The sequence below is a fragment of the Chiloscyllium plagiosum genome, unplaced genomic scaffold (assembly GCF_037043375.1).
Source record: "Chiloscyllium plagiosum isolate Xiang-an unplaced genomic scaffold, Cpla_swu_hap1 HiC_scaffold_37, whole genome shotgun sequence".
NCBI classification, from domain to species: Eukaryota; Metazoa; Chordata; class Chondrichthyes; order Orectolobiformes; family Hemiscylliidae; genus Chiloscyllium; species Chiloscyllium plagiosum.
This window is the reverse complement of record NW_028270175.1, coordinates 37849135-37862895: the sequence shown is the minus strand read 5'-3', so window position 1 is coordinate 37862895 and position 13761 is coordinate 37849135. Positions and strand designations below refer to the sequence as shown.

The 13761-nt window shown below is 39.7% G+C and overlaps 1 protein-coding gene across 1 annotated transcript in view; it reads left to right on the top strand.

Annotated features, from left to right (window-relative positions):
* Window positions 1–13761, top strand: part of nphp4 (nephronophthisis 4) — a 450076-nt gene that overhangs the window by 304738 nt on the left and 131577 nt on the right. Inside the window, exons 12-14 of the mRNA XM_087980586.1 lie at window positions 846–920; window positions 2960–3067; window positions 11503–11630. Of these exons, the coding sequence (XP_087836712.1) occupies window positions 846–920; window positions 2960–3067; window positions 11503–11630 (311 nt within the window). The remainder of the gene's footprint in view (window positions 1–845; window positions 921–2959; window positions 3068–11502; window positions 11631–13761) is intronic.

Here is a 13761-nt window from a genome sequence, read left to right as displayed (position 1 = left end):
TAATCATCCAGTTCCTTCTTGAAAGCCTAAATTGAACTTGCCTGCACCACACTTTGAGGCAATGGATTCCATCCCCTAGCTACTTGCTGAGTGAAAACTAAATTTTCTTAGCACAAAATTGCAATGTGTGCAAAACACTTTGAAACCATGCCCTCATGTTCTCAATTTGTATACAAGTAGGAAGAGTTTTTCTCTGTCCAGACCCCTCTTGATTTTGAAAACTTCTATTAAGTCTTCTCTTAGCCTTCTCTCTGCAAGGAAGACAGTCCCAACAGGTCATCAACATAAACTAACAAATACTAAGTTTCATTCTTGCTCAATACTGAGTTTGTATTATCTTACCTGAGGGAGTGACTGGGATGCTGAAGATCCCTCTGTCACCCGTTCGCTAGGAAGGGAAGAAACGAACCAAAATACAATGAGAGCATAGTACTGCAGATGCTGGCAAGCTGAAATAAAGAAATGAAAGTGGTGGAAGCATGCTTTGCAACTGATGAGAGGTAGAAATCAAGCATTGTTTTTACTTCCCTGTGATAAAGTTGCCACCAAAATGCAATCAGGCGTCTTTAACAGTTTCATTCCCTGACATTGTCTAAGTTCATCAACAAACGTAAAATGGCCACTTGAGTTTAGATATTTCAGTGTTGCTGAGACTTCAGCAGTAATACTCTACTTCCACAAAGCATGGAGGCTGGGATGAAGTGGGAAGAGAAAATTGATGGCAGAGTTCCCTGTGGGTGCGAAGTGATGGTTCTATTATAACAGCAAGTCTTCAATACAGAGCTATCCGGGAACAGGTATTCCCAAATAGAGTTGAACTGCCACTATTATTTGTTTGTCTGCAGTTATCCCATTCCCAGCATTCTTCATCTCAGTACTTAACTACAGGCCTTCCTACGAGCAGAACATTGCTGAGGCAGGTTAGTGGTCACCGTACATCCTCAAAAATGACTTCAATCCACCAGGTAGGAGTTTCAGTGAGTAACAAGAAGAACGTTTCCTATTTCTGTTTAGAGAATAATTTTTCAGTGAGTCACCCAGAGGAATTGGGAAAATTTGCTTCCGTTCGTTGTTATTGGCTAATCCATTTCAGGCACATTTCCTTTAAAACTATATTTACAGCTCCATGAGATTCAAACAACATCTCTGTAAGAATAAATATCTACATGAAAGAGATATCCAATTGTATTAATTTATTATTTGAAAATTATGTTTAATATCACTCAATAAGATTCTTCTTTTGCCTGTTACATACATCAGGAACATTGAACATACATGCACATCCCTGTTTTGTTCAGCTTTCTCATATATTGTTATTCACCAATCCTATTTCTGCTGCATATTTCACTGAAAGAACTTGCAGGTAACATTCTGCTCAAAAACAATTCATTAAGATACAGTCACAACAATAGTGGCCCTGTCATTTGGAAAAAATAAAATTCACAAAAATGTCAGAATGTTACATGTTTCTTTCATTCTCAAAATACTTTTATGACTTCCTCATCACCATGCGTTACCAAGTGTACTCCTCCCCCATTCTCCAGCATATCCCAGACTTTATGACGATCCTCCCTAGATAGTCATCTTGCCCACTGCGGCCCAATGTGTTCAGTTGAATTCTACCTGCACTGCAGCTTGTATGAGTCACCGTTTTCCTGATCAGTTCTGGGCCTTTGCCAGTCCTACTTCAGTGCCACTGCAGCTTCACACACTATCTTCTCTTCCATTCACGGCTTGTCCCGGTCATATGTGAGCCTCAGGTTTTGCCACTTACATCTTTCTTGCCTTCTTCTCACTCCAGAATTCAATACATGCTCCCTTCTATCTCATTTTGAAAAGAAGTTGCAATAGATTTTCTGATTGTTTTCAAAAACCTTGTTGTTCAAGGAACCAATTCATGCACTTAAATTGTAAGCATGTTAATTAAAACTTGCAGCAGTTTAATAGAATTTTTGCTGAAGTAATCATTTTAAAACAATGGAAAATATCTGCAAAATAACCAAACCTAATCAGAGACATACAAGTCAAGTATTACATACTGAAGTTTAAAAAAAAAGTTATAGAGAAATTTTAAACAAATTATAAATCTGGTTGGTATTTTCAAATTATGTTTACCTTTCCTAATCCTTAAACAAAGCCCTACATGGTAACTATAGATATTGTTATCATAGTATGAGCCATTTATAACTGTCTTATAAAAGTCACAAGGGTACAGAGTGTACGTTTGGACTGGAAAATAATGATGCATAATTTGGGTTTTATAACAGTTTGAACCCAATATGCTTTGAAGCCAACTTTGTTATGGCTCAAATAGGCATGAAAATGAATCTTTGTGTGTAGGATGTGATAACAAGTGTAGCACAATAGACCTGAATGATTCCTACAGACCTGCCTCAATTTAAATTGTACTGTACTGTGGAATCTGACAGCTACAGAAGAGCTATGAGGCAATATGATAATCTGAAGACTTCTAATGAGGCATGCCTTAACTCGAGGAAATGACAGGGCAGTCAAAGGAAGTGTTGATGAACAGCAAATGCAGAGGATGGTGTCATATACATAGGCCATCAAATACTGGTTTGATTCTTGCCCTGTGCTGAGTTTTTCTTGCATGAGGTAGTAACTAGGATGCTGAAGATTCCTTTGACACCTGTTAGCTAGGAAGGGAAGAAACCAACCAAAATTCAATAAAAGTGAAGTATCCCACCCCCTGACATTGCCTAGATTCACAAATACAAAATGGCCACTTGACTTGGGATTTGGTATAACTGAGACTTCAGATTCTACTTCCACAAAATGTGGAGGCAGAGGTTAAGGTGGGAAGAGAATATTGCAGATAGAGGCTCCGTGGCTACTAAGTAACGATTCTGTTATAACAGCAAGATTTCAACACAGAGTTGTTGGGAAACAACTTTTCCCAAATAGAGTTGAGCTGCCACTATTATTTATTTGTCTGCAGTTATCCCGTTCCCAGCAGTCTTCATACCGGTACTCAGCTACAAGTCTTCCTCTGAACAGAACTTTGCGGAGGCAGTTTAGTGGTCACCGTATACCCTCAAAAATGCAGGTAGGAGTTTCAGTGATTAACAAGAAGAACTTTTCCTATTTCTACTTTGAGAATAAGTTTTTAGTAAGTCAGGTGGAGGAATTTGAAACATTTGCTTTGTTCAACATTATTGGCTTCTCCATTTCAGGCATATTTTCCTTTAAAACTATCTTTAAACCTCCATGAGATCCAAATAATCCCTTTGAACTGGAAATATCGACATGAAAGAAGATGTCTGATTGTGTTAATTTATTATTTGAAAATTATATTCAATATCTCTCAATAAGACCTTTCTTTTGCTTGTTAAGTACATCAGGAACATTGAACATATATTCAAATTCCTGTTTTGTTCAGCTTTCTCATTTATCATCACCTATTGTTATTCACCAATCCGATTCCTGCTACATATTTCACTGAAAGAGTTTGCAGGTAACATTCTGCTCAAAAACAATTCATCAAGATACAGCCACGACAATAGTGACCCTGCCATTTCAAAACATAAAATTCACAAAAATGTCAGTATGTTACATTTTTTTTTCATCCTCAAAATACCCTTATGACTTCCTCATCACCATGCGATACCAAGTGTACACATCCCCCATTCCCCAGCATATCCCAGACTTTATGACAATCCTCCCCAGATAGTCATGGATCATCTTGCCCACTGCTGCCCAATGTGTTGAATTGAATCCTACCTGCACTGCAGCTTGTATGAGTCATCATTTTGCTGACCAGTTCTGGGCCTTTTGCCAGTCCTACTTCAGTGCCACTGCAGCTTCACACACTATCTTCTCTTCCATTCACTGCTTGTCCCGGTCATAGGTGAGGCTCAGGTTTTGCAACTTACAGCTTTCTTGCCTTCTTCGCACTCCTGAAACTTGCACCAGAATTCAATATGTGCTTCATTCTATCTCCTTTTGAAAAGAAGTTGCAATAGATTTTCTGATTATTTTCAGGAAACTTTGTTGTTCAAAGGAACCAATTCATGCACTTAATGTCATGGAGTTGTACAAAATGGAAACAGACCCTTCGGTCCAACCCGTCCATGCCGACCAGATATCCCAACCCAATCAAGTCCCACCTGCCAGCACCCGGCCTATATCCCTCCAAACCCTTCCTGTTCATATATCCATCTAAATGCCTCTTAAATGTTGCAATTGTACCAACCTCCACCACATCATCTGGCAGCTCATTCCATACGCGTACCACCCTCTGCGTGAAAAAATTGCCCCTTACGTCTCTTTTATATCTTTCACCTCTCACCCTAAACCTATGCCCTCTAGTTTTGGACTACCCAACCCCAGGGAAAAGACTTTGTCTATTTATCCTATCCATGCCCCTCATAATTTTGTAAACCTCTATAAGATCACCCCTCAGCCGCCGATGCTCCAGAGAAAACAGTCCCAGCCTGTTCAGCCTCTCCCTATAGCTCAAATCCTCCACCCCTGGCAACACCCTTGTAAATCTTTTCTGAACCCTTTCAAGTTTCACAACATCTTTCCGATTGGAAGGAGACCAGAATTGCATGCAATATTCCAACAGTGGCTTAACCAATGTTCTGTACAGCCACAACATTACCTCCCAACTCCTGTACTCAATACTCTGACCAATAAAGCAAAGCATACCAAACGCCTTCTTCACTATCCTATCTACCTGCGACTCCACTTTCAAGGAGCTATGAACTTGCACTCCAAGATCTCTTTGTTCAGTAACACTCCCTCGGACCTTACCCTAAGATTTGCTTTCCCAAAATGCAACACCCCGCATTTATCTGAATTGAACTCCATCTGCCACTTCTCAGCCCATTGGCCCATCTGGTCAATGTGTAAGCATGTTCCTTAAAATTTGCACCGGTTTAATAGCATTTTTGCTGAAATAATCATTTTACTGCAATGAAAAATATCTGCAAATTAACTAAACTTAATCAGAGACATACAAGTCAAATATTACATGCTTGATTTTTAAAAACTTGTTTTAAGGAAATTAAATACAAAAAATGATATAAAATTCTCCTTGGTGCTTTCATATTATGTTTACTTTTTAATCCTTAAAGCTTTACATGTTAACTATGGATATTGTAATCGTAATTGGAGCCATCTATAACTGTCTCAAAAGTCAGAAGGATAGAAAGTTTACATTTGAACCAGAAAATGATAATGTATAATTTTATCCCACATTTTAAAGCCAACCTTGTTAAGGCTCAATAAGCATGAAAACAGAATCTTTGTTATAGGATCTGATAACTAGTGTGGTACAATAGACCTGAATGATTTCTACAGACCTGCCTCAATATTGTGCTATACTGTGGAAGCTGACAACTACAGCAGAGCTATGGGGCAAATGACAGCCTGGGGACGGAAGAAGACATCTAATAAGGCATGTCTTAACTGGAGGAAATGACAGTGTAAAACCTATTAAGGAGTCAAAGGAAGTGTTGATGAACAGCAATTGCTGATGAGGGATCAGGGACAGTAATAATGGAGGACATGATCAAGAAAATAATAAGAAAGGAATAAATTATTAACGCCACATATCAGAAACTGGCATGAAGGCATCTAGGTCAGAGATTAGAGTAAGCTGAAACTGAAAAAAGATCCAGGGCAATTAAAAAAGGGAGGAAGAAAAAAGGGACGATCACAACTGACAGTTAGAAATAAATGAAAGTTAGATTTGCAAAGAAGGTAAACTTTGGTAGTAACATAGGGATATCTGGGAGTTGGGGCAGCTGCAAGCATTATGATATGCTGTACTTCTGCTGTGGAGCGTTACCTGGTGAGACCACGGGCTCGTGGAGCTCAACAGAACCTTCCGAGGCCCTAGATTAAAGGGCATCCAGACAGCCACTTCACTCTGTAATCCCTGGGATCTTGACTCAACCAATTCCTGTCACCACCACCAGCCTTGAAGACAGTCGAAAAGCAGTACCACACCTTTCAAGAGAATCTCCTGTTAGCTGTGTAGAAGTGAGAGGAAGTTCATTTCTCTATGGATGGCTCAAGACAAACTGGCTACAGTGTTGCAAGATGATGAATGATTTGCTATGCTCTGCTGAGGTATGGACCACAGTTTACTCAATGTTTCATGCTGCAGTAAGTGAGAGTTAGCAGTGTGGGATTGTCACAGTAGAGGATTGTCAACAAGAATTGGTTGTCAGGCATCTCCATTAGATGCCCCATTTTCAATCAATATCTGTCATTTCATTGCAGCTACCAATGTGGCACTACTGCCTTCTCGGTGGTACTGCCAAGACTCACACTTAAAAGAAGCCACAATACTTCAATATCACAATACACTATCAGCTCATTGACAGGCCTGAATGGTGCTTAACTGGACAGTGACAGGCCATCCCCGTGATCACAGGCTGGGGTGGGGGAGTAGTTCTGTTGGATGGAGCTGTCACTTGGAAGGCTGTGGCAGCTGCTGGTACGATACCCACCCAGGGTCTATTGTATTACCACCAGATCTAGGCCATAAGTAAGTGACGGCTGGAGCAGGGTCAATGGGTACCTCTATTGGGCAATAAGTGCTGTTAGACTGTGATAAAGTGATAGGCTTTGCTTATTATATTTCCAACATTGTGTGCCCATGTAAGATCCTCATCTGATGGTGGGGCAGGAAGGAGCTACATGGTCTTCCCAACTCTGACTGAATCAGGGTGAGGGTACACCAGCCTCCTGCCTGATTAAATGCCTCCTGCACTGCTAAATTTATCACAGGAAGAGTACGTCAAGTTCCACTCCATATGACAATGTCAAGGTTGCAAGCGTTTTCCATTGTGCTCCTGTTGGGTGAGGCGCTAGAATGATGAGACTACTGGTCAGATAGAAATACACATGGGCTTCGTCTTTATGGCTTTGATTTAGCAGGGAAATAATAAATGCTGTTTTGTGAATGGAATAAGAGACAGAATAAATTATTAGCCTGCTTATCTCAACGGTCGTGGTTGAATTTTTAAGAAGATATTTAAACAGATTAATGAATAAGTGAAATGACAGACAGTCTTTTTTGTCTATATTTCTGCATTGGATATGGGCACCACTGGTCAAGCCATCACTTCTTGCCCATCCCTAATTGCCCTGGAGAAAGCGGTGTTGAGCTGCTGCCTTGAACTGATGTGTCAATAGGGTGTGGGTACACCCATAGTGCGTAGGGAGTTCCAAGATTTTGATCAAGTGACAATAAAAGAACCTTGTGTGAGTGGGTGCTGCGATGAGCAGAACAAATCTGTTTGAGATAGCAAGTAGAGATTAATTGGCTGCAAAATATGCAGGAACAGAATGATGTCATATCAAATACTGTGGGAACGTAACCCCACCCCACCCATGGATAAGTTACCGAAAGTGGGATGTAACTGAGTTACATAAGATCCCAGGGTTGATTAGTACCTTGCACTGGCTGGTCTCAACCACAGTGGCAGAGGATATGCAGAAGCTGACTTCAGTACCTTGACTCAGCAGGGGGAAGCTCCAATCTAACCTTCACTGCTTATTGACTCAGGCAAGCAAGAGCTTAGTTGGGACAGGATCTGCCTTGGCTGTGATGCCTCTGTAGTTAAATAGTCGAGATTCGCCTGAATGAGGTCCTGGCAAACAACTGGCCAGCATGGAAAGATATTCTGACATACATCAATGCCTTTAGAGGTTTGGATGTAAAATATCAAAATCCCATACTTCAAAAATATTTCATTGTCTAGCATTCTGACACATTCAGTGGTTGTGAAAGGTGCTATACAAATGCAAATATATTTTTAAACGTTAACTTGATACAGTTATATGGTGAGTTTATTCAGAGCTACCACAAAGCTATATCTGCTAAAGTTGCAGAGGAGTCCCAGGACTGGACGTCATGTGACTACCAGGCAGCAGTAATGAAGTCAAATGCTGAACTTGCACGTTCCTTGAATTTCACTCTGCATTAGTTTTAACTGCAGTCATATCTAGTTAAAAATGTACTTGATAAATCTCTTGAACCCCTTGGCACTTTTCAGACTTATCCCAGGGTTGACATCAAAGTTCAAAAAGTGCTGACGCTCCCAATCTCCAAACGTGTATTTTTAAACAATTGGGAAGAGAGCTTTGTGCAAAGCTGTAGTCATGTATGCATGTACACGTGCTACTGACAGAAGCAAGGTACTAACCTGATGGACCGAGAATGCAGCTGCGAGTATCAGTTTGGTAGTTAGGAGGTATATTCAACCACTGGAAAAGCCCAGCCTTTTTGAAAGTTGACAATCAGCTACGTCCAATTGAATGGTCATTGATCATTCAATATCACCACATTGAGTGAGATACAGCAATTCTCTACCAAACCAATAACTTTTTTTTAAGATAATTATCGAATTTCTTATCGAAAAAATTTGCTCAACAATATTTCTGATAGTTCAAATTAATGAAAATTCTGTTATGCTCCTTCAGATTCCATGAGCTTGTGTGAATATCACTGCGGAGATATAGAGCATCTATGATAAATGAGCTGGATGTTGGATGTAGTTTGCACCATTAATTACCATCATGCAATAGGACTGCCTAGCTGGAAAACTTTATAAACAGGGAATTATTAATAGCTTGTTGTTCCCTTCTTACAATGTTACCTTTTCCTGAACAGGAATCGAGAGAATGCAAAATTAGGTTGTGTGAAAGAATCCTGAATACTTTTCTGATGGTTGGTTAGTTGTGCAGTTTCATGTACATCAGCATGACATTGTCATTAAAATTATGTGCAGTCGATTTAAAGGGGCACCACCACGTAGAAATGCAGTGCAGGGAAAACCGTCAGAACTTTTAGATACAAAGAAATTGCAGAATCAACGATGACCAACAAGATTATCTGCTGTTGGTGTTGTGACAGACCAGGCCAGACCCCTCAAAACATTTCAAAAGAGTAGCCCACACCCTAACTTTGCTAGTTGTTTTAAGCAGGTGTGAAGTGGATATTCCAGGAGCTAGTCAAACCACTTAGTTTCAAACAAAACAGAATTTATTTACAAGATTACCAAATGAAACACAAACAGAAGAGAACGGAATACCGAATAACTTAACAGAGCTGAAAACCCAACAGATTATCCCAATACTTGCAACAATCCCTAAAAATGCCCTTTAGCACAAAAGAAAAAATCAAGCACAGGGACTTACAGGAGAGATGTCAGGGAGAGAATTGGCAACACCCTCTTCCACATAGCTGTTTCTTGGACCAGCAGCCTCAACCTTGCCTGACTGCCAAAACCAAATCAAACCAGGGAAAAGCTGAGCTGGGAGGACTGGCCACTCCCCTTTATTGTACAAGTGTTTTTTTAATAACTTGAAAGCCTTTAACTGAGGCAGTATCTGTTAGCTATAATCAAATTGACCCTAAAATCCTTCAAACCCAGTCTGTGTCTTTATAATCTCCTGGAAAAAAAAAACCCAAAGGAAACATAACTTTGTTGAAGGAGAGCATCATCATAGTGTGGCAAGATAGCATTGCCTTAATTCTAAAAGTAGCATTGCTTTAAAGGTCACAGTGAGGCTGCACTTTCCTCCTGTTCTCAGTACTCCTGAATAAGTCAAGTATTGAAAGTTCACATGCGTCTGATACCTGAACATCTCCAACTATGAAATATATACCAGTTTCCCATCACTCACCCATCTGCAGTCATTGACACTGAGAACGTATGTTGACATCCAAATGCTGCACCTTACCCTCACCAACCTATCAATGTTACCAGCTTCAAACCCATCTCCCGCTTCCCTCCTATCTCCAGCCACTTCAGTTACATCACACAAAAATAAAACAAAAAAAGTGCAGATGCCGAATATCTGAAACAAAAACAGAAATTGCTAGAGAAAGTCAGCAGATCTGGCAGGTCTTTGAAAAAGGGTCACTGGACTTGAAATGCTAACTCTATGTTCTCAACCTCGCTGGTACAACTGGTGGAAGACAACATCATCAGCATAAGACTAAAATACTTAGGAGAAGAAATAGGCCATTCAGCCCATTATGTCTTCCATTCAATGAGATAATAGCTGATTTGATAATTCTGAACCAATTTCCTTCCTGATTAAAAATGCCTACCTCAACCTTGAATATACTTATTGACCCAGCGTCAACCCATCTTTGCAGTAGAGAATTCTAATGATTCACAACCCTCTGAGAGAAGAAATTCCTCTTCATCTCTGTCTTAAATATGTGACTTCTTATTCTGATATTATGCTCCCTGGTTTGAGCATCCCAAGAACCTAACAGAGGAGATGGCTGTCTGCCGTATGGAGCTAGCTGAATAAAGATTTTAGCATCCAACATTGCTGAGAGCATTGGGAAATGATGGTATGTTCCAGTCTTGTGTCCTTTATAGCTACAGGCTCACCCTAATCCTACTAACTGATGCCTTGAGAAAGCTGCTGCTGATGTAATCATCAACCTTGTACTTCTCACCTCACTCTTTTTTTTTACCCTCACAATAACCTTCCCCATCTTAGCTTGTGCTTTCAGATGCCCAAGAATACCTGTCTGTCCAGACACAGTAGTGCCAGGAGGAGCAAAGAAAGCAGCAGAACAGTGCTGATAAAATGGCCCCATGTTTTGATCTGACGTTAGTTCAGTTCTAGGCATGTGTGCTCTTTGGCAGTTTGATTAGGGATCAGATCAGGCTAGAGGTAAAGTCTGGCTACAAATTGGCAAACAAATGGTACTAATGTCTTTTAGGGAAGGAAACTGTTGCCCATAATGGGTCTGGCCTACATGTGGCTACAGACTCACATCAATGTGGTAGACCCGTAACTGCCCTGTGGGCAATTAGGGATGGGCAATAAATGCTGCTTGGTCAGCGATGCCCACAACCCATAAATGAATAAATTTTTTAAAAATGTGGCATAGAGCTTGCCCTCCCTACAGCCTGGGCTCCATATCCCTGTCATCTTGCAAACCCAGTGGACTGCCTGTTGTAGCCTATGTTTGGACACTTTATCCAAAATTGAACCCATCCATGTGAGAATGTAACAACTGCCAATTCTGGAGTTCAACTCTTCCAAATTAGCTCTGCTTGATACTTTGTTGAAGAAAAAAAAAGCTCTACATCCAATTAGAACACTGGTTTTGAAATAATACAAGTGAGAGAAAAAATTTGCAGCTTCAGGTTTTTCTTTTCTTGAATGCATAACTAATATAACATCCTGCATATTCATTATGAAAATTGCAAAACCCTCATTGGTGAACCACATTTCCACCCTTCAAGTCTAGTAGCAGCAGTCAGTTAAATGGTGACAATCTTGTCAAATAATAATCACCATTGCTTTCACTGAAGATCGAACAATCAAAATTAGCTTCTAAATGATATCAATGCCAGATCATGGCAAAGAAGCACAGGAAAGTATGGATCACAAGCCAAGGTAATGATGCAAGTCATTAGGAAAATACATACACCCTATATTCTTTAAATGGTGAAAAATTTTCAGATAGACCTATTTCTTGTGTATTTCTAGGAACCTAGAGGCAGCATTGATCATATACCCTTTGATGCTGTAGAGTCCCATGCCATTGAACAGCTGCAAGAATTGCCTTTCACACCAATGCAGGCACCAATCCTCACCTTGATGACTGAGTCTGAACGGTAAGAATCCAATTCGTATTGGAGTCAGTCTGAATCTTTACAGTATTAAACTCTAGAGGAAGCTGTGTAACTTCGGAACTATTTCACTATGTTGTGGCTGGGACTGGCTGGTATAGAGTCGTTGAATGTGGTGCTGGAAAAGCACAGCAGGTCAGACAGTATCCAAGGAGCAGGAGAATCAAAGTTTCGTGAATTCCTGATGAAGGGCTTAAACTCGAAACGTCGATTCTCCTGCTCTTCGGACGCTGCCTGACAGGTTGTGGTTTTCCAGCACCACGCACGTGATTCTGATCTCCAGCATCTACAGTCCTCACTTTCTCCTGGCTGGTATAGAGTTTTTTTCAGCCACGAGGATCTAATAGGTCTTCTGAAATGGACTCCTAGTCAGTGTTAGAGTTTATCCACCGTCAGCTAATGCTTGTAAATAGGAGCTGTGCTGATATTCATCGAGAAAATGAATGTTTTGAGGTGTTAACAAACAACACTTGGTTTCTTTCATGAGAGATGAGGAATAAACAAGAAGTGCTTGAGAAATATCCCTAATGGGAGTATTGATGGAGTGAGCTTTCTTGTATTCTTACATTTGAGCAGCCTTTAAAGCCTTTTAGATTAAGGGTGGACATTTGGAAAAACGATGGTTAAGCCTGCTCCATCACTCCATTTATTTAGTAATTCTTGACTCAAACGAAAACTGGTTCTCAGTTACTAAAGTCAGTCAAACAAATGTCTGAAAAATAGATTTTGGTTTTATGTTAATGACTGCAGAAGATGTGCAGCACCTTGTTCAACTGCACAGATGTTGGACGGATATTGTTTGCTAAAATGATGAGTTACCTATTTTTAAGTCAGACTTAATGCGGAGATAGGTATATTGTTGTAATAGTTCACTTTGTTTGGAAGATGAAATAAAATATGCCAAGTGCTTTAAATCATTTTCTTTTTAGCTCTCTTGAGGAAGGGGAGAGAAGATTCATGAAACATTAACAATGGTTTTTCAGAAACCCACAAACTTCAGCTGCTTTTAAAAATGTTATATCTTCATAGATACTTCCTTAATTGACACAATGGTGTCACACACCAAAACCAATCAATATCTTTAAATGTTTTGCTGTATACTTCCTGGCTTTGCAGTTTGGTAAAATTAATTCAAATCAATCTCATCTGACCCAAAAGTTGTAGTTCAGTGTAAACAACTCACAGGGGAAATAATCAGTTCCTGCACTTAAATGTTTTGTTCAAATTTTCGTAGATTTTCATTCTTTCTGAGATCCATTATGTAAAAACAATGAACTGTCAGTGTCTCTTAGCAAGCTCCTTGCAACCTAATTATTGTGTAATGCAAGTGAGTACTGTACTCACCTCTGCATTCATTGCAAAGATGGAATTAAGATTACCAAAGTATTAAGTACACCTACAATGCTGAAACTTGTCAGTTGGAAATAGCTGGAGGTAAAGCTGTAAACGTTTGTGTCAGTTTTTTAATGGAATATTTTCGAGTATATTAATTTCAACAAATCTCTTCTTCTAAAATGGTGAAGTTAAGAATTTTGAGGTCATCTTTTCAGACACTATTAACATATAAAATGAGTGATCTTAAAGTTTCTCTTGAATGTGAAAATGAATGACCTAGCAGCAGTGTACTTGCGTTAGAGAATTTCAGCTAATTAGGATGCTGAAATGTCAGTTCATGCTTTAATTAGCCTGGGATTTAACACTGAATCTGATGGATGCTCCATGATAGCTAAATACAGCATTCATTCTTCATGAAGAGACAGCAATAGATATTTTTTTCTGCTCATTCTGCATAAGAGAGGAGTAGGATACTTTTTTGTTCAGTGCAGAAGTCAGACTGATTGGTTACTCATTGAAATTTTAGACAGATTATATGATCTCACTCATTACTGTAAAATCTTATTATTCCATTGTTCAATCTCACATGGCCATATATAAAAAGCAAAGCCTAAAATGTCTATTTCCCACTTAATTGCCTTTGCCATTTGCTCGGAAATATGTTGTCTTGTGCCTTTGGTGTTGGGTGTGCAAAGTGCACTGTACCATCTACCTATCATATCTTGGAAGTGAGTGGGCTACGTGCTGTGACTAGGCTTGTCCCTGGGATTGCCTCCGGGCA